Consider the following 20,168-nt stretch of genomic DNA (forward strand, 5'->3'; position numbering starts at 1 on the left):
TAATTTCAAGACCAAGATCAAAGTTTTTATTCTGCATTTCTTTTTATTGTCCTGAATTTAATTAAAAACCAACCGATGCAACGAATTGTAATTTCCAAGTAAAAATCCGACCTCCAAAGGATTTGGTTTCCAGAAGCAAATTCACACGAACAACTAGTAAAACCACTATCAAATGTCTAACCATAAAGAAACCTTTCAAGGGAAACAAAATACAAATTGGATGATAATATTAGTGGGACAGAAGATGCACCAACTTTCCCACAAAAAAACGAAAGAATTCTCATGTCATAGGTAGAAATATAGTTTTTTTTTAAGAACTCAACATGTTTAGCAATAGAACAGTACATTCGCGTCCTGAAATCCACAAACACTACGTTCAAACTGAAATCGAACAGAGATTTGCGGAAGAAAATGAAAAATAAATAGTAGAATGATATCAAACAGCGGATTAACCTGCGTAACGGAGACATCGGAAACGCCTGCGCTCCAATCAGAGGCCGACAATGCGAGTTCGAAGCCGCCATTTTCGCCCGGAGAATTCTTTTCGACTTCGGTGATGTCTAGTTTTCCTCCATCGAAATTACCGATCAAACGCTGGACATGTTGTTCATCTTCGTGGAAGAAAATTCAAAGCAATTCTGCAATTCTCGACGCTCGGCTGACAATTCAGCTCGACAAGTCCCAATCTGAGGAGAATTCTAAGAATTGATCTCGCTTTTCTACGCTTTAGGCCAAGCAGATTCAAGATCTTGCGCAAATTCCTGTAGAGAGGCCGGGACCGCACGCTCTCTATCGTTGCATGAGATCAGAACTGTCGCTTTACGTGCAGAGATATTTCTTCGGCTTGACCGAGTGTATAAAATGAGAAGGTAATTTCGAAATAAACTGCAATCCAAAGTCCTAACTTTCCAAGATCAAAAAATCTGCGCTCCATTTTTGAAGTTTTAATTTGTATGGTTTCCAAGTTTAACAAGCATCAGAGAACGGGAGAAAACGATATAATTTTCACAATTTGACTTCAGCAATAAATAATTCGATCGCAGGCGGCGAAATTCGAAAGCGACGGCGGATTTTGGGACACTGTCCGCTCGAATTACGGCATGATATTCTTCACCTTGCGGGGAAGATGAGGTAATCCGATTAATGACTCTGTCCACGAATTCAAATTCAATAATTAGATTAATCACTCTGTTGACGAATTGAAGTTCAGTAGTCCGATTAATCACTCTGACCACGATTTCAAATTCAGTAATCCAATTAATCAATCAGTCGACGAATTAAAATTCAGTATAATCGATCTGTCCACGATTTCAAATTCAGTAATCCGATTGAACTGTCAACGATTCCAAATTCACTAATCCAATTAATCAATCTGTCCACGAATTCAAATTCAGTAATCCGGATAATTGATATGTCCCCGATTTCAAATTCAGTAATCCTATTAATCAATCTGTCCGCAAATTGAAATTCAGTAATCCGAGTCATCAATTCTGTCCGCGAGTTCAAATTCAGTAATACGATTAATCAATCTGTCCACGATTTCAAATTAAGTAATCCGATGAATCAATCTGTCCGCGAATTCAAATTCTGAAATCCGATAAATCACTCTGTCCAGAAATTCCAATTGAATAATCCAATTAATCGATCTGTCCACGATTTCAAATTCTGCATCCGATTAATCGCTCTGGCAACGAATTCAAATGCAGGAACCCTATCCCGCCCGATCTCGGTAATTCCGACTTCGCCAAGAACAAGACTGTGATCGAGATAAAACAAAAGTTCGAAAAACAAGCGAAACAGTGGTTTTTCCACGATCAAGCATGCAACAAGTGGAATCCGCGTCGCAGTGCGCAGTACCGTCATCATCCGCAGGCGGCGGCGGATTTCCGACACTGATACTTAATTGTTGCAGAAGCAAGAATGAAGAATCGAAAGATGAGGTAATCCGACTGATCTCTCCGTCCACTAGAACAAATTTAGGAACCCAAACCTTCCTGATCTCGATTAGCCAATTTTCGCAAAGAACAAGACTGTGATCTAGACAAAAGGAAGTATGAAAAACTAGTAAAAACAGTGGAATTTCCACGATCAAACAGGCAGCAAGTGGAATCTGCGTAGAAAAAGGCCTACTGTTCAGGGATGCGGACGGGACGATTTTTTCGTCTCGGGACGACAATATCGTCCCGTCCAAAGGTTTGGACGAAAATCAATACAAAATTCGTCTCGGACGACGGACGAACGTAGGTGGACGAAAAACCGTCCGATTCACATCCGACGGTTGAGATGTAGTTACGTGGCATCGCTATGACAATTTGCATTAAAGTCCTTATATTTTTTCGAGCATGCAAACTAATGCCGCTCAGAAATAATTGTACATATGTCCATTTGGATTCACTCTCCTCCATATTTCCCTAAAAAACTTAGAAAAATCTATATTAATATAATAAAAAATATCAAATGGTTTTTCTCATCCGGGACGAGGGACGGGATGGTTTTTCCCCCGGACGGGACGAAAGTTCGTCCCGGGAGAACTGGACACGACGGTCTTCGTACCGTCGGAAGAAAATTCGTCCCGTCCTTCGTCCCTGCACTGAATCCGGAGGTCGGACAGGACGAAATTTGTCCCGTCCCGTCCATCGTCCACGTCCAAGACAATCTGGAACTATACTCGCATCGTCACCGTCAAGAGAGCACCAACTCCAGGACAGAGAAAGAGGGAAAGGGAGACTTATAGTTCAAATGAACTTTCAAGAAACTCAACTTAACTCAAAGGGAGAAAAGAGAATACATCAAGGCGTGTAAACAAGAGAAATGGGGGGCCTTTTATAGGCACAACCCATGTTTTAAATGCCCCCTAAAAACTAGGCACGATACTATTTTTCAAGGATGTGCTATGTCATCCTACTTTCTAGGATGTACAAAGTCAACCCCCAAAATCCTGAAACTTAGAGATGGGGGATTTGACATTTTCAAAGACTGTTGGACCTAAACCTGACCAACTAAAGCTGCCCATTCACTCACCCCAGGTTTTCTATCAGGTGACCGGCACAATTGTTCAGCAGGCTGTGCAAAGTCCGGTTTGAACCATCCCTATGGACTAGTGTTCAGCTTCACCGCAGATGAGGACTAAAGGACGATGATGACTCGTCATTGTTTTACCATCATCGTCCGTTTATCTTCGTAGTTGGACAGATGACAACCATCATCATTCTCTCATCACATCCTCTATTCTTAATCTTTCGGAGAATGAATCATTGTCTTTGTCATTTGTCTGAGCTTTCTATTATGGTTCAGCCAGCAGTTAATTATTTGAAAGAGTGAAAGCATATCATAGCTGGAATAAAGAGGTCTGCTCAATGGGCCAATTTTGTCATCTGTTCAGCCGGGCAAAATAGAAAGCTCAGGTGGCAGGGACCTGTACATTAGGATTAAAGGAGTTGTTGATGGGCACGTGCAATGGGACAGGCACTGAGCTAAGACGGAGCGCCGGGCTCGGGCTTAATGGCCGGAGATGGGCTCTCCAGTTGATGATGATGATGATGATGATGGCTCTGGTAGATGGTGGCCGCCAATGATATGGGCATGATGCACAGGGCCTTTGACTGTAGAAACTGCATGGCCGCACCAACATCCTCTTCCATGAGCTTCGCCACGTGCTGCTCCGTTCCATCAAGCGACCACTTCTCCCACACCTGCTGCACGCTTCCCCCTTCCCCTCCCTCGCCCTGCCAGATTAAACTCAAGTAAGGCTCGAGGACGAGCAATGGAATCAAACAGCCGGGGCAGAATGGAAATCCATCGATCTGGATCCTGATGCCTTTAGATACAAATGGTCCAATGGGAACAATAATTTCTAGGAACATTAGGAACATTTCATTTCGGAACACGGAAACCATTTTCAAGTAGTGTTCGATCGATTACTTATTAACCAATATTCGACTGATTGGTCCAAGGCTATCGACAAACAATATTTGTCTAAATCACTTCGTTTCTTTTTGTCCAAGGCACTTCTCTTTTTGTCTAAGTCACTTCGTTTCTTTTTGTCCAAGACACTTATTTTTTCTTTGTAAGTATTGGAAATATCCCCATTCATAGGTCCGAGATCCACATCTATGAATTGAAAGGTACAAACGATCAACTCTACAATAAGTTCTTAGAATCCATAGGTATTCATATTGTTCATTTGAATAAATTGAAACCCTTCTATGAATGGGACTTCGGTCAGTCATCCATCACAGGGTCTGCAGTTTCTCTTTGTTTTGGTCCGCAGCCTGGGCAGAATGGATGACTGAAAGAACAGAGGACAGTTGTAAATCTATAGTAAATCACCAGCACCCGATGACGGAACACAAGACATAGTCGAACAGAAGTCAAGAAGGCTTTCGTTCCGTTCTGTTTCAAAGGCCAGGACAGATGACTGATGATAGTAAAGGATGGAGGGGGTGACGAATCGTTGTCCGTCCATGAGACTTTAACTCGAGTTATCTTTTTCTTTTCTTTTTATCTTTTTCATTTTTTCATTACCTCGACCATGGATAGAGGAGTGTCTGCTACCAGCTGAGCAACCGCACCTGCTCCGCCAAGCCTGCTCATGCTGAGAACCTGAAGAAGTAAAAAGGCCGATTAGATAAAATTACGGTGATTTTCTGATGAGACTTCGAATTATCACTCATACCTTCACTTGAAGCCTAAGGAATTTCACGTAGTCCATAATTTCATCAAGCATGGCTGCTCTATCCGTCTAAAAATTAAAGAGAAATATTTCATTTAGAGAAACACATTTGAAAATTAATCTAATATCATAAATGTTTAAAGAAAGAAGAAGGGTTTAGTGACCTTGTTGGTGTTTGGGACCAGTTCCTGCAGAGCTCTGATCCTCTCCGCAATTCTTTCTCTGCGCAGCTGTGAAGCGGAAGACAGACGTGAGCAGACAGATGACAGAATAGGACAGACAGGATGGGGCAGAATGGCAATTCAGTCATTTATCCCCTAAAAGAGTATGCAGTTTCATTTGGTTTCCGTCCAAGGCAGGACAAAACGGATGACGGAATGGACGGAGGAAGGTTGTAAACTGTGGAGTAAATCACCAGAACCAAAGGCTCGGGATGGAATGGACAAAAGAAGGTTGTAAACTGTGGAGTAAATCACCAGCACCAGTCTCGGGACGGAATGGAATGCCAATTCAGTCAGTCCTCTGTCACAGAGTCTGCAGTTCTGCCCTGTTTTTGTTCGATACTGGATGGGGAGGATGACGGGAAAGAGAGAATGCTTATAAATATGGAGTACAACACCGGCATAAAAGGTGAATGAAGCAAACGGGACGGTTTTTTGTCCCGGGACGAAAAAGTCATCATGCCCAGGGCCTTGGATGTCGGGCAAGACAGTATTTTCGTCCAAGGACAAAAAATTGTCCCGACCGCAGGCACTGGAAGGCAGACGAGACCGATGTACTAAAATTCCATTCTGCAAAATTTTCTAGAATATTAGAACTTCTATGATTCAGAACATCTATTTTTTTCCGTTCCTGGAGCGTGCCGGATGTCCAACAGGTTGGTTATCAGACAGGGCAGTTTCAGACGACCCAAAAAAAATGGGAAGCAGGACAAGACCAAAACTGTCCCGTCTCGAACAATCGTGAACCTGTTGACAGAGCAGGATGGGACGCAAGGGATGAAAGCTTTGGTTTTGGGTTCTGTCCCTAACTCAGGAACGGATGACTGATGATGGTAAGAGACGAGACAGATGAAGTTTAGTCATATGTCCACGAAACCTTAGATGTCAATGACCAGACGAGAGGAGAAAAGAAATGAAGAAGAGGGTGGCCACTGACCCGCTCAGCAATGCTGTGGGGGTCGGTGGCCTGGCCGCGCCGAGCCCGTACTCTGGGCCGGGGCGCCGGCGGGTGCGGTCCGGCCGCCGCGGCTCCACCAGCTGACTGGCCATGGAAAACCTGCAAAGAAGTAAAATTGTCAGAATTTTTCTTTCTTTTTTTCAGGAGGGCTGCGCTAGGGAACGACAGCTGTCATTGGTCACGTCACACATCACGGTGGCGGCAACGTGATGGATGACGTGACGGTGATGGTGACAAATTAGGGGCCTGTGACAGTGTGGATGACGGATGACGAACTGGGCGTGATGGTGACGCGACGGTGACGGAGGGCCTCGGGCGAGTGACATGACGAGACGGCCGTCACGGATGACGGCCGTCACGGATATTTAAAAATGACCAAAAATGCTTAAAAATCGTTAGATTTAATCTTCACCGCGTGATGTGGGTAACTCGATTTCTTGCCATTTTACAGAAAAGTCCCAGCATTAATTCGTGTGCACAAAAGTATGCCCTCCAAATATAATTGGAGATATGGCCTCCAATTCTCTCTCCTCCGCATGGTTGTTTTTCTCGTCACACGTGATGGTGACGCCGTTCGGTGACTGGGAAGTGTAAGGGACGCCACAAACCATGACGGTGACGCAAACGTGACGGATTTTTCTGAAATCCTCCGACGTGTGATGGAACGGTGACGTGACGAAACTTTCGTCACGTCCCGGGCGTGCCGTTCCCTAGGCTGCGCCATGAAGTCAATCTACCTGCTGAGGTGCTGGTGGCGGAGGGTTTCCAATAAGAAAAGGCGGCTGCTCCGCCGCCGCCGCTGCTACTTGACCGTAACCCACAAACGGACTCCCCAGTTCCTGTTTCCGCCATGCACAAAAGAAGATGATGGAAATTAAGAAGATAATCAAGATGAAGACGATGATGATGAACCTGATAATTATTAAAAAGATGATGAATATGAAGATAATGATGATGATGGATAAAGATCTCTAGAACACAAGAAGAAGAAGATAAAGAAGAAGAAGATGATGATGATGATGATGATGGATAAAGATTTTTAGAGCACAAGAAGAAGAAGATAAAGAAGAAGAAGAAGATGATGATGAATAAAGAGGTCTAGGATGAGAAGAAGATGAAGATAAAGAAGACAATCGAGAAGAAGAAGACGATGATGATGGCCCTTTTGACGATTAAGAAGATGGTGGAGGAGCGATACGAAGAAAAAGATGAATATTTTTGATGAAAAAGGAAAATAATGAAGATAATGATGATGAAGAATAAAAAGGTCTAGGAGGTGAAGAAGATGACGACGATTAAGAGCACGACCGAGAAGAAGAAGAAGAACATGATGCTGACCCTGATGACAATTAAGAAAATGATGATGAAGAAGATGATGATGACGATGATGATGAAGATGAAGATAATGATGATGATGATGACGATGAAGAATAAAGAAGTCTACGAGTAAAAGAAGATTTTTTTTTTTGAAGAAAACGAGTAAAAGAAGAAGATGAAGTTTAAGAGCATGATCGAGAAGGAGATGATGATAAAGATTAAGAGCTTGATCGAGAAGAAGAAGGAGACGATGGTGAAGATTAAGAGCTTGATCGAGAAGAAGAAGGAGACGATGGTGAAGATTAAGAGCTTGATCGAGAAGAAGAAGGAGACGATGGTGAAGATTAAGAGCTTGATCGAGAAGAAGAAGGAGACGATGGTGAAGATTAAGAGCTTGATCGAGAAGAAGAAGGAGACGATGGTGAAGATTAAGAGCTTGATCGAGAAGAAGAAGGAGACGATGGTGAAGATTAAGAGCTTGATCGAGAAGAAGAAGGAGACGATGGTGAAGATTAAGAGCACGATCGAGAAGGAGGAGATGATGATGAAGATTACTAAAGAACACTATCGAGAAGAAGAAGAAGAAGAAGCTGATGATAATCCTGATGACGATTAAGAAAATGATGATGATGAAGATGAAGAAAAAAAAGCTGATGATGATCCTGATGACGATTAAGAAAATGATGATGATGAAGATGAAGAAAAAAAAGCTGATGATGAAGAAGAAGAAAAAGAAGCTGATGATGACCCTGATGACGATTAAGAAAATGATGATGATGATGAAGAAGAAGAAAAAAAAGAAGCTGATGATGACCCTGATGGCGATTAAGAAAACGATGATGATGATGAAGAAGAAGAAGAAAAAGAAGCTGATGATGACCCAGATGACGATTAAGAAAACAATGATGATGAAGAAGAAGTATAAGATGATGAATATGACGATAATGATGATGACGACGAAGACCAAATAAGAAGAAGCTGATGATGACCCTAATGACGATTAAGAAAAAGATGATGAAGAAGAAGAAGACGAAGATAACGATAAAGAATAAAGAGGATTAAGAGCAGACGCAGATGACAATGACGATAATGATGACAATCAAGACGATGAAAGACGAAGATTAAGAAGAACAGGAAGAAGAAGAAGATAAAGAAAGAGGGACACTGACAGATGTCGAAGAGGTGGCTTGATGATAATGAAGATTAAGAACACTATCGAAAAGAAGGAGATGATAATGAAGATTAAGAACACTATCGAGAAGGAGATAATGATGAAGATTAAGAGCTTGATAAAGGAGGCGATGATGAATATTAAAAACACTATCGAGAAGAAGGAGATGATAATGAAGATTAAGAACACTATCGAGAAGAAGAAGTTGATGATGACCCTGATGACGATTAAGAAAACGATGAAGAAGAAGAAGAAAGCTGATGATGACCCAGATGACGATTAAGAAAACAATGAAGAAGACGAAGATAACGATGATAACGATGAAGAATAAAGAGGGTTAAGAGCAGAAACAGATGACAATGACGATAACGATGACGATCACAACGATGAAAGACGAAGATTAAGAAGAACAGAAAGAAGAGGAAGAAGATAAAGGAAGAGGGTCACCGACAGATTTCGAAGAGGGGGCTTGATCATCACGAAGATCGTCGGAATCACCATAGACGGGGCCATCTTGGGCCTGATCGAGGCTAAGTCCGAGAGGAAACAAGCCAACCGCAGCGGAATAAGAAGAACCCACCGGTGGCGCTGCCGCCCCGCCGTACCCACCAGACATGGAGAATATCTGCTCAAAGAAATCATCCCCTATTCCCTCCCCCGCCATCCCCCCCCAAGCTTAGAGAGAGAAACACACAACTACAGAGATGGGTTTGAAGGAAATTTCAGAGTTTGTACAGGGGCAGCCCAAGCATAGAGAGAGAAACACACAACTACGGAGATGGGTTTGAAGGAAATTTCAGAGTTTGTACAGGGGCAGCCCAAGCATAGAGAGAGAAACACACAACTACGGAGATGGGTTTGAAGGAAATTTCAGTGTTTGTACAGGGGCAGCCCAAACTTAGAGAGAGAAACACATAACTACAGAGATGGGTTTGATGAAAATTTCAGAGTGTTTGTATAGGGAAGAACCGAAGGGGGCAGCCCAAACTTAGAGAGAGAAACACACAATTACTGAGATGGGTTTGATGGAAATTTCAGAGTGTTTGTACAGGGAAGAACCGAAGGGGCCAGCCCAACCTTAGAGAGAGAAACAGACAACTATGGAGATGGGTTTGAAGGAAATTTCAGTGTTTGTACTGGGAAGAACAGAAGCGGGCAGCCCAAGCTTAGAGAGCAACGCACAACTACTGAGATGGGTTTGATGGAAATTTCAGTGTTTGTATAAGGAAGAGCAGCGGGAGGCAGCCCAAAGTTAGCGAGAGAAACAGACAACTAGAGAGATGAGTGATGGGTTTGACGGAAATTTCAGTTTTTGTATAGGGAAGAGCAGACGGGGGCCAGCCAAAACTTAGAGAGAGAAAGTGAGAGGTTTAGTCTCTCCCTCCCTCTTGTCTCTGCCTCTACTTGTAGAAATTTAGAATATATCGTCTGTCTGGGGAAGGTGAGCAGAGTGGTTCCTTGTTTTTTTGGTGGTGGGCTTCTTTCGGCTGCCGCAGGCTAGAGAGAGAAAGTGGAAAGCGCGTGGAGTGAGAAAGGAATCTGGAAGGCGTGCTCGAGTGACGAAAAGACCAGGCTTTTCTGACGTGACGTGGGGTTCTGCAATCGGATTACAGAATCCTACGCAGGCTATTAATTCGAGTCGAAAATCAACAATTTCAGATTTTTTAGGTGGAAGAAAACCCATTAATTTGAGGATTGAATCTTACAGAGGTTTGAGTTGGTATTGATTAACCGGAAATGACAATTTGTGGATTAATACCTTGTTCTGATCATGGAAACCCGCAATGGCGATGAGTCGGTAGAATTTGACCGAAAATAACAATTTTAGATGTTTTCCGGGGGGAAAAACCCACTTGTTTTGAGTAGGTTAAGATTTACCATAACTAACAATTTGAGAGGGTTTTTAGGTGTAAATCCACTACCTTAATCTATATTTGGATCATCGGAATGCGTTAAATCACATCCCAACCTATAAAATGGAATCCTAGATAAGGTTTGAGTCGGTAGAGATTTACCGAAAATAACAATTTCAGATGTTTTCAAGGGAAGAAAACCCTGTTACTTTGAGAATTTAGTCATACATAGACGTTTTACCATAACAATTTGAGAGGGTTTCTAGGTGGAAATCAATAAAAAATTGAGAGGGTTTAACCCTATATAGGGTTAGAGTTGGTAGAAATTTACCGTTAATTTACAATTTCAGATCTTTTAGGGGAAGGAAATCTTGTTAATTTGATAATTTAATCATACATGGGTTTGAATCGGTATAGATTAACCGGAAATAACAATCCGAGAAGGCTTTTCGAGGAAAACCATAACCCATAACCTAAAATCCATGTTTGAATCATCTGAACGCATCAAATCCCATCCAATCTATAGAATTGCAACCAGATAGGGTTCTGTGCCTCGAAAAAGAAGTACTATAGTTGGACCATCTGCTCTATCCCTTTACTTTTTGCCAAGTCTGTAGCGATGTTAGACAATTTCAGATGTTTTTCGGGGGGAAAAGCCCTGTTAATCTGAGAATAGAATCATACATGTGTTTGAGTGGGTAAAGAATTACCGGAAATAACAAGTCCCATCCCAATCCAAGAAGGCTTTTCGTGGTAAACAATAAACCATAACCTAAAATCCATGTTTGGATCATCTGAACGCATCAAATCCCATCCAATCTATAGAATTGCAACTAGGTAGGGTTCTGTGCCTCGAAAAAGAAGTTCTGTAGTTGGACCATCTGCTCTATCCCTTTGCTTTTTGCCAAGTCTGTAGCGATTTTACCGAAAATCAACAATTTCAGATGTTTTTTGGGGGGGAAAAACCCTGTTAATCTGAGAATAGAATCATACATAGGTTTGAGTGGGTAAAGAATTACTGGAAATAACAAGTACAAGATGATCACTTCATCTCACAAGCGGTCCTTCTTCAGTGTGAAGTCCCAGAGGTCTCCATACTTCTCGTTGAAGTCCCAAATGTCCATGGTGTTATACTCGGAGATGAGCTTGTCGCGGCTTGATCTATCCATGTTGTAGATCTGGGGCTCGAAATTGTGGGCCTTGTCCGGTTTGCCCATCTCTATGGCGCAGAAAATCACCACAAAAACCCCGGCACCGATGAACACATACTCACCCTGCACAGCAGATTTTTTTTTAAAACAAATTTTTTTCTCTGAAGTCTTAAAGAGCATAGCAACTCCGTAAATTCCTCTAATTAATCCTTCGGATAAAAAAAGGAGGTATTTACTTTAGGTAAATGAACAAAACGACGGGTTTTATTGAAGGAAAAGTTGTGAAAGAAACTTTAACTTAGGATCTATCATTTATGCCAAAAAAACTCCAGTTTTGAGGGAAGCTTTGCAGCCATTCAGTAAATGTCAGCCGAAAGATGTAAAATTCTATAAAACAGAAAGGAAAGAGAAGATAGATAGATGTGACTCCCTAAATTCTCATCGGGGGAAAGGATCTTATTTTTGAGTGAACAATCACACTGAAAAGCTTGGCAAAGTCCCCAACAAGGAAAGATCCAATTCTTGAAAACAGTACTGATTTGAAAACTAACTCTCTTAACATAATGAACGTGAACCCGCTAAGTTCTTCCGAAGAATAAAGAGGAAAGGTCTTAATTTTTCCAAATGAGGAGAGTTGATCATCGACTTCTGAGATTATCCCACTTTTATTCAAGAATTTGTTTTCTTTTTGAAAAAAGTTATTCAAGATTTAAACGTCTCCTATTTCTAAGGAAGAATAAAAAGGAAAATGGACCGACGGTCCTACTGGGGAGGGTTTGTGATCGAGTTCTAATAAGAAGTTTCTTTTGGAAGAATGTTCTTTTTTTAGAGGATGGCTTTCAATCGAAAGAACATTGAACAAGTCAGAGCCCAGATGATTCTAAATAGCATGAAATAGTTTTCCATCACTCGGAACCCAGATAAGTGAGATCAGATGCCCAATTGATGAAAAAGGTCAGAACGGTTGACAGAATCTGAGGTCAGATGATGCAATCTGATGACACGATGGATTACTGAAGGCAAAGATGATGATGATGACGATGATGAATCATCATTGTCGCATTATTCGTTCCAGCAAAACATGGTTGTCGATGGGGTATTCGCCATCCATCAGCAGAACTTTTCAGAGTAGAGTTTGTTCATTGATAAAGACGATGTTGAAATCATAATCTCATCATCATTATCCAACCCTATACAATGACTTTGTCATCGTCTTTGTCCATCTGTCTTCCAGGGAAGACAGTGATGATGATAAACCATCGTCTTTATGGATGGGAAAACGAATTCGCCTAAGCAAATGTTTAAGTCATTTAAGATTTTCTCCTAATTTGGATGAAGTGTCTCATGAAAGAAATGGAATTTGGATTTCTGTACCTATTTGAAGAGATTTGAAGCATAACCTCTACCACTAGCTTACCAGCATAATAAGATTTTCACCACTTCATAAACCTATTAAGCAAGTTATTGATTTGATGAAATTCATCATCGTCCAATACTAGGTTCGTAAAAGCGTTCTTGAGAGAAAGGGATTTAGATTTCCAACATGATCCAGAGCATTAATTTTCGGTCAAAAACTAGAAGATAACACAACCAGTGATTAGAATTCTTTTAAAAAATCACAGAGATCAATATGAATTGTATGTTCTCATACCGGAATGTTGTAGGCGAATCCGGCGGCCACGGCAGGGAGGAACAACCACGAGATCAGCCCTAAGAATGAGCGACATTGAAGATTCTTGAGAACATAAAATCGTGAACAGGAAGATCTGAACAGAGATTATTACCTTGGAAGCCAGAAGGAGGTTCAACACCTTTGTACTCCTCAGCAATTGATCCCCAAAATGTACCTGCATTTCATAATCTTTAACACTGAATCAACCTCAGAAAGCCAGACGTCACCCAGAACGAGAAAATCGAGAAAACGCCAGAATCAATCAAGAGAAAAAACCCAGAGAAAATTTCCCTAGCAAAGACAGACAGATTGTGATCAAAATGGAAGAAAATTCAAGTAATCTTTAAAAGAAAAAATGCTACAGAACCTTTCTCCCCGCCCTCAAAGTAAGTGTGATGCCCGTCGTACTCCCCGTAAACGAACTCGTCCTGGACCGAAAATTCAAGCAACCCAAGTCACGATTCGCAGAAAAGATCGTCGTAAATCAGAAAGAAATCAAAATTTCACCTCGGCGACACCATTGTTGCGCCATTGGTCGCGTTTTTCTTCCTCCAAATCGGGTTCGATCTCCGTTAATCCAGCAAATCTTCTCGTGGGTAACCTCTGCCCGATCTTCCGCATCTTGATTCCATCTCTAGGCTTCGGCAACGATTGCCGGCGTGGAGAAATCGCCGCCGGAGAGATCGAAGAGGCGGCTGCCGCGATCGCCATAGCGTCTTCCCCTCCGTCGCACAGCGGTGGGCTCTTCTTCCTCTCCGATCGTCTCTGAACCGTCCGATCGTCGATCTTCTTCCGTTGAGATCGTGTTTCAACCGTCCGATCGTAATCCAGAGGTGTGTGTTGAGCGTTCTCCCTCTTTTATCCAGAAACTCTATAATACCGTTAATTGAATTTTTGAAATATAGAGGATGGTGTTGTTTTTTTTGTTCATTCTTTATATTAAATGTTAATAAAGTTTATCATGGGACCAATTCGGGAACCCCACGTCCGGGACATGACGCCCCGGACGTGACGGACGGTGACGTGATGAAATAAGTAAAAAAAACCGTCACCTTCCCGTCACTGTTCCTCCATAGGGCGTCCCATCACGTCCCTGTCACCGTGACGGCGTCACAAAAAAAAAACAGGGACTTCTGTGCAAAATGCCAGGAAATTGAAATGGCCGTGTCACGTGGTGAAATCTCTGCCGTTGGAAAGATTAAAAATAATTATTATTATAAGTATTTTCTGTCTGTTTTAACTTTTCAAAAATTCCGTCACGGCCGTCATCCGTGACGGCCGTTCCGTCACGTCACGCGTCCTGGGCACCCATCACCGTCACATCCCCGTCACGACCACTTTGCCATCCATCACCATCACCATCGCGGACCCCTAAAACCGTCATCGTCACGTCATCCGTCACGTTTTCGTCACGATGATGCGTGACGTGACGGATGACGCGTGCCGATCCCTAGGACCAATATGTAGATAAATGAATTTGGAACTATGGCTTTCCTTGGCCTTCGGCGTGGCCTCGAGAAAGTTGTGTTTGTGACTCTGACACCTCAGCTTGTAGGCATCGAGTGTGTTTTATTTTTCAAATACCAGATGCCCCTGGCCAGTGGCACCGCCTCGAGTTAGTTTTAAAACTCCGAAGTACTTGGTGTCCTCGGCCGGCGGCGCAGCCTCAAGTAGAGTATTTTGAAATAAAATGAGGTGCCCTCGGCAGTCAATTGGCTACGAGTTGCTGCTTCGCCTGAGTACGCAAAGTTCGGCATTTATTTGAAATTCTATTTTAGTTTTTTGTATTTCAAAACGTCCAGTAGTTCTTGTGTGGGTGACTGACTTGACTGGCTGACTGACCCCAAGCAGGAAATATGGTTGGCTCAATGTTGATTTTGTAATTTCTGAATTTGTTCTCTCGGTTTCGATTTGTGAACCCAATTGTGAGTTTTCCATACCCATCTAGGAGGCCTAGAGGTATGGATCGTCTTATGCAGACAGAAATACTCTAACTCGTCGAGCTATTGTGATTCTTCCTTCATGTACACATTCACATCATATATATACCTTCTCCCCAAGGAGGTAGATATATTTCTTAAGTGTATGTGTAGAGATCTACTTACTCCTGCTCCCAAGGTAGTTGATATCCTCGTCCTTTGTGTACATGCACTTGAATTTATAAATAATTAATAAATGTGTGGTCACATTTATTGAAATGATTATATAATAAATTATTTATGAAAGATGCAGCAAAGCACTCGTTTTGATACAAGTATAAAAACAAAGTTTTGTAAGTAATAAGATAAAAACCCTGGTCTTATCGTACGCATTAATGAATAAATTAATAATATTATATGTTAAGTGCATAGAACTTGTTGAATATTATTAGTTAACCTACCAATAAGAAATCAATAGCTGAATTTGCAAGATTACATGTTTCAACCTCAATTGCATATCCATGTATTTAAGGGGCATAAGGTTGACTATGGGGGAAATCTTGATGGAGATGCCCTATACTTATAACACATGTAGATGCTAAATTTCATATTGTTTTCAAAACAATTGGAAATAATTCAGCATCATATAACATTGCGATGATATATAATACTAATTTGAAATTTTCATACATAGATTTCGTCCAACTAAAATTGACAAATATATTCATTAATTAAGTATGCACTGATCATGTTACCGGATTGACTTATTGGTTTTTCTCGTATGATAAGAGTGAAGAATGCTCGAGAAGGACATCAAAATATCTGGACGGAACAACATTGGCTTGTCCCACTCGTATGATGAGTATGATTGATCCCATAACAATTTGTGTAGACATTAATGACACATGGTGGGTTCAAATTTGGGAAAGAGTAAAATTGATATGTTTGAATCCCATAATCGATCTGTATTATACTTATTGTGATGTAACATGACTGCGGGGATTGGTCGGCTCTTGTTACAACACAGGGTTGAATGCCAAATATGATTGCAGAAATTACAATGGATGCGGAAGCGATGAAAATAAAAAAGAAATATGTGTTGACTGCTGACTTATGGTGACGATCAATTAAGAATCAGAGACGATTAACCAAGCTCAAACTCCCAATGATACACTCGGACCAACTAGACAACCGACGAGGTGAGTAGACAACGAGTTGTCCAAAGAAGTCCATGCCCTCCACTGCTAGTGACCCTAGTTGTTATCACAATGAAATCCCTACCTCTCAACAAAGGGGCTGGTCCTAATAATGAGATTGAGTTCTAGGAAGAGGAGCAATTGGAAAACTACACTGAAAGAAGTAATGATACAACAAAGCTGAGGGAGGGGGGGCGAGTGAACTTGGTGGTTCAAAACCCAGAAGTCCGTGGCGATGAGACGATGGCGCAGATTGACACAACAGATTGATTTGACCGGTGGTGTATGTCAGGCGCACTATGCATAGGAACGAATGCAAAGGCGGGTGAGGCGAGGAATGGAAAGCTCAGTGAAAGTTGATGGCATGGGGCACGGACACAAGCATTGAACACACAGCGTGTCGCGCGTAGGAGATCGCCAGGTAACGGCTTAGTGAATCGTTGCGTCTGGCGAGACTGTGTGTGGTGTCGTGCGCACAAGCAAGGTGCACTGTACTACACACACGAAGTAGGGTGCACACAAGCATGGCAGATGAACCAATAGACCAGGTGCTGGACGTGTGGCATTGTGCGCGTGGATTGGGTGTGTGGTGCTGCGAGTTCAGAATCGAGCGTGTGGCGCAGCATTTACGTGGAGCAGCGTGTGGCGTGACTCATGTGTGTGGCGGCACATGCGTGCATGGAGCGATGCCGGTGCCGCGTTCAAGGATCTGGCGAACAGCTCTGTGCACATAGAGCAAGGGCGGGCACCGCGATGTTGGGGCCAACGCATCCATAGGGCTTAGCATGGGTGCAGAGCAACGTGGGCAATGGCAAAGAGAGCCAATGATGGAACGGTGATTGCCCTGTGTAGGCCGATAGGACTAGCATGGTGCCCAAGAAGTGATTTCTTGGCAAGGCACGGCTCCGATCAGTGTGATGGCTCAAACTGCAATGAGCAGGTTGCCGGGGTAGGGCGACAAAGCGGACCTTGGCGATCAAGAACGAGAATGTTCTTGGAGGATGACTCCAAGAAGGGAAATCTTGGAAGAGATCCCAAGAATCCCAAGAATCTGCTAATGGGCGTTCAAGAAGCGGCGCGATGGGCGGCGACAGTCATTCTTCCAGTGGAGACAAGGCTTGACGCAGGTGAATCTGATGGTGGCGGTGACATGCAGCTTCCTTCGCAAATCTGACCTAGAAAATTGTAAAGATAACTCCCGAGGGGAAGGAAGGCGGGAGCCCAGATGAACAAACTTCTCTTTCAAATTTCAAATGAACTCCAAGGCTCCCTTGGGCATGACATCCCATTATATAGAATATGGAGGATGCGCAAGCGGGCTGAAATAGGGGATATCGTCTCGTGAAGAGAGATTCCCCTAGAACGTACAAGAAGCATAAACATAAAATAGTGGACGAGGCCCAAACAAGTTGGCCCATCCTAATGTTCAGAAAATCAAAATATAACAAAGTAAAATAAATCAATTCTCACGTTTGTTGTTAAGCCGTGTACTTGAAGTCAGGGTCGTGGGCATCGGCTTGAACTTCCCCACGAGGTTGTTGGCGACCCATGGCCCGGCTGGTGAGATGGTCCCCCATCATATTGTCATTGATGTTGATTCGTGTCATGGTTGTGTAAGTGGTTCTTAGACGCGAGGCACCAAAGATGAATTGTGGATAGATGATTATGTTGACCATGACCTATAGTGCACTAATCACGCTATTCCAAATCATCCTAGCTTGGACATAGGAAACAGTACACGATGGAAATTGTGTGATCAAAATGGGATTACATGCATGTACTATTGTTGGGTTATATGTGATGTCGAACGTCGTCTAGGACGTCATCCGGACGGTACTGAGATAGTACTCAGATACCTAAGTAGTGTAGTCAGACATCGTCAATGACGTCGTCCGACGGATAAATTTCCCTAGGGGATGTAAATACAAAGTGATATGTCCTACGAGATGGTATGTGCAGGCCCCGACTTGTGGAGCTTCGCCGGACTACGAGGTCCAAAGGGGATGTCGGGTGATAGTGATGGTGGCCTCCTGACCCTCTTTAGAGGGATAACAACAACTACGGGGCCGAACGGAATTAATCCATAGAGGCTCGCACGTAATGGACGGGCTCGACCCGTATCGGTAAAAATGCTCAATTTTGTAGTTTATCAATATTCTCTCACCTATCTCTAGCCCGAGCGTGGAGGAGTACAATCGAAAGTATACTGCAAGAAATAATATAACAAGCGAGTAGAGGATGACATACCTCGTCGATGAGCTGCTCGTTGTCAAGTTCTTCGTCGATGCAACATCCGATGCGGGTTGCGGGCAGAAAGGAGCTGGAGAGGTATCGGCATGGCTCTACTGACGGTAGGCGTAGGAGCAGTTGGTGGAGCGTGGAGGCAAAGGATGAAGGCAAGAGAGATGGTTGCAGTGAAGTCGTTTGGTGGTGAGGTGACCAACGGCCAACAACAACTCAATTGGCGGCCGCACAAGAGTGGGCAACGCCAGTTCAAGAGAGGGTCTGAGCTGCCTCAATAGAGGCCCGTGTTGGTGGAGGACTCGCCGGCAGAGATCAGCACAGCAGCGGGACCAGGGCGGTTGTCCCCCGATCGAGGGCCTGACTCGGACCTCGGGACAACCAACTTCAGTCGTGGTTAGCAGGCTTGCCAGGCAACGTGGTCACTTTCTGTAGAGAATTCACCGACGGCCACGGGCAGAGAGGTTGGAAGTCGAGCCTGGACACAAGCCGGGGTGCCACCTGTAGGGCAGGGCTGGTCCGTGGCTAATGATGGCAGCAATGTACCCCGACCGGGGTAGATTTACGGTCGTCAACAGAGGTGTGGGGGACCCACGACTGGATTGCACCTGTTCGTTGGCGCGGGTCAACTGTCGCTGGCGTGGTTCAGCGACCCACGTTGACAAAGAGTCACGAACCCATTACGCAGAGGACCTTGAGGGTCCCACACACGCAGGTCGTCGGAAGACCAGACGGCTCCCGTTACCGTGTGGATTAGCTGGTCGACGACCGGTCCATGTGAACGTGTGCGAACTGCATCTGCACCCGTCGGTGCAGCATCGCTCAGTGAACTAGGTGGAGGCGACTCTTCCGGAGGCAGCGACAGCTCGCCAATTTCTGGGAAGGGGGGAAGTAGGATGCCTAGTCGAAAGCAGATCCCTTCCTAGCTCCCTCTTTTCTGGTCTTCTCTTCCTTCCTCTTCTCTCTCTCTCTTCCCTCTTCTTTCCTCTTTCTTTCTCTCACGATGAGACCAGATTGAAGAACACTTCAACAAGAATATTTCCTGGTCTGCCTTCCCAGGGCACATCTTCTTCCCTTATAAAGGAAGGTCAAGATGGGCCCTAGGGGGGTCCATTAAGGGGGTCCATGTACATAGGAACCCCTTATAAAGTCAAAAGTCCTAATATGAAAATCCAAAGGGGCAGAAAAAGACACAAGATTGACAATGACGTGATGGACAAAATGGCAACTCTGGACACGAAGACGACACGACGACACGACAAGCAACAATACAAACACGATGGAATGAACATAAAAACAGGATAAAACCGATAACTGAACGATCACGAACATGCTTTCACATGGGGTATTTGAACCCGAGCGTCTTCACGGTCGCCTTGGCGTGCTGGTTGGGCTGAATGCGAACCGGCGGAGGCGTTGATGACAATGACGGCATCTCCGAAGACGTCTCTGGGGACTCTGGTTGTTGCGCTCCATCAATATGGCTATGGTTTGAAACATGAAAAGTAATTTTCCAGTATATGGGGAAGGTGAAACCAATCTCAATTGACCACTAAAAAATATCAAACTTTTGATAACTTGTGGAGAGATTGTTCTACCCTTGACTTGCTTCATGGGAGAGTGTTCTGAAGTCATTTATGTGTCCAGCCTCTATAAGTATTCATGCAGCCAAGGGGCTCTCAGATCTCTACTTCTTCTCCAACTCTTCGTAAAAGCCTTGTTGATTTTCTCACCTTTAATACCTTCTTTTTTGTTGAAGGAAAAAATGAGACGGAAGAAAAGGGGGGCCAGCTCTTT

General features: G+C 43.5%; 3 protein-coding genes across 7 annotated transcripts in view; all 3 read right to left on the reverse strand.

Moving 5' to 3' along the window:
- The window catches only part of LOC144701898 (ion channel POLLUX-like protein, putative (DUF1012)), a 30,302-nt gene extending 29,276 nt beyond the window's left edge, over positions 1-1,026 (reverse strand). For 2 of the 4 annotated variants that reach the window (XM_078573703.1, XM_078573704.1), the window contains exon 1: positions 454-1,026. In XM_078573703.1, the coding sequence (XP_078429829.1) occupies positions 454-524 (71 nt within the window). In that variant the 5' untranslated portion in view covers positions 525-1,026. The remainder of the gene's footprint in view (positions 1-453) is intronic. The other 2 variants (XM_078573705.1, XM_078573706.1) reach the window with 2 other exon arrangements.
- Positions 1,027-3,305: 2,279 nt separating this feature from the next.
- On the reverse strand, positions 3,306-9,739 carry LOC144701899 (transcription factor UNE12-like). 2 transcript variants are annotated; one of them, XM_078573710.1, is made up of 7 exons: positions 8,791-9,739; positions 6,589-6,690; positions 5,831-5,950; positions 4,837-4,902; positions 4,676-4,741; positions 4,525-4,602; positions 3,306-3,725 (listed from the first exon to the last, which is right to left on the reverse strand). In XM_078573710.1, the coding sequence occupies exons 1-7, from the start codon at positions 9,001-9,003 to the stop codon at positions 3,474-3,476; spliced, it is 897 nt and encodes a 298-aa protein (XP_078429836.1). In that variant the 5' UTR covers positions 9,004-9,739; the 3' UTR covers positions 3,306-3,473. The 2 variants fall into 2 exon arrangements, with proteins under 2 accessions (XP_078429836.1, XP_078429837.1); XM_078573711.1 differs by having other exon boundaries at positions 8,787-8,922.
- A 1,398-nt stretch (positions 9,740-11,137) lies between these two features.
- PNSB5 (NAD(P)H dehydrogenase 18) lies at positions 11,138-13,842 on the reverse strand. Its single transcript, XM_078573712.1, has 5 exons — positions 13,523-13,842; positions 13,383-13,443; positions 13,128-13,190; positions 12,995-13,053; positions 11,138-11,466 (listed from the first exon to the last, which is right to left on the reverse strand). The coding sequence occupies exons 1-5, from the start codon at positions 13,724-13,726 to the stop codon at positions 11,245-11,247; spliced, it is 609 nt and encodes a 202-aa protein (XP_078429838.1). The 5' UTR covers positions 13,727-13,842; the 3' UTR covers positions 11,138-11,244.
- Between the last annotated feature and the right edge of the window lie 6,326 nt (positions 13,843-20,168).

Source organism: Wolffia australiana, chromosome 4 (assembly GCF_029677425.1).
Source record: "Wolffia australiana isolate 7733 chromosome 4, ASM2967742v1".
Taxonomy (NCBI): Eukaryota; Viridiplantae; Streptophyta; class Magnoliopsida; order Alismatales; family Araceae; genus Wolffia; species Wolffia australiana.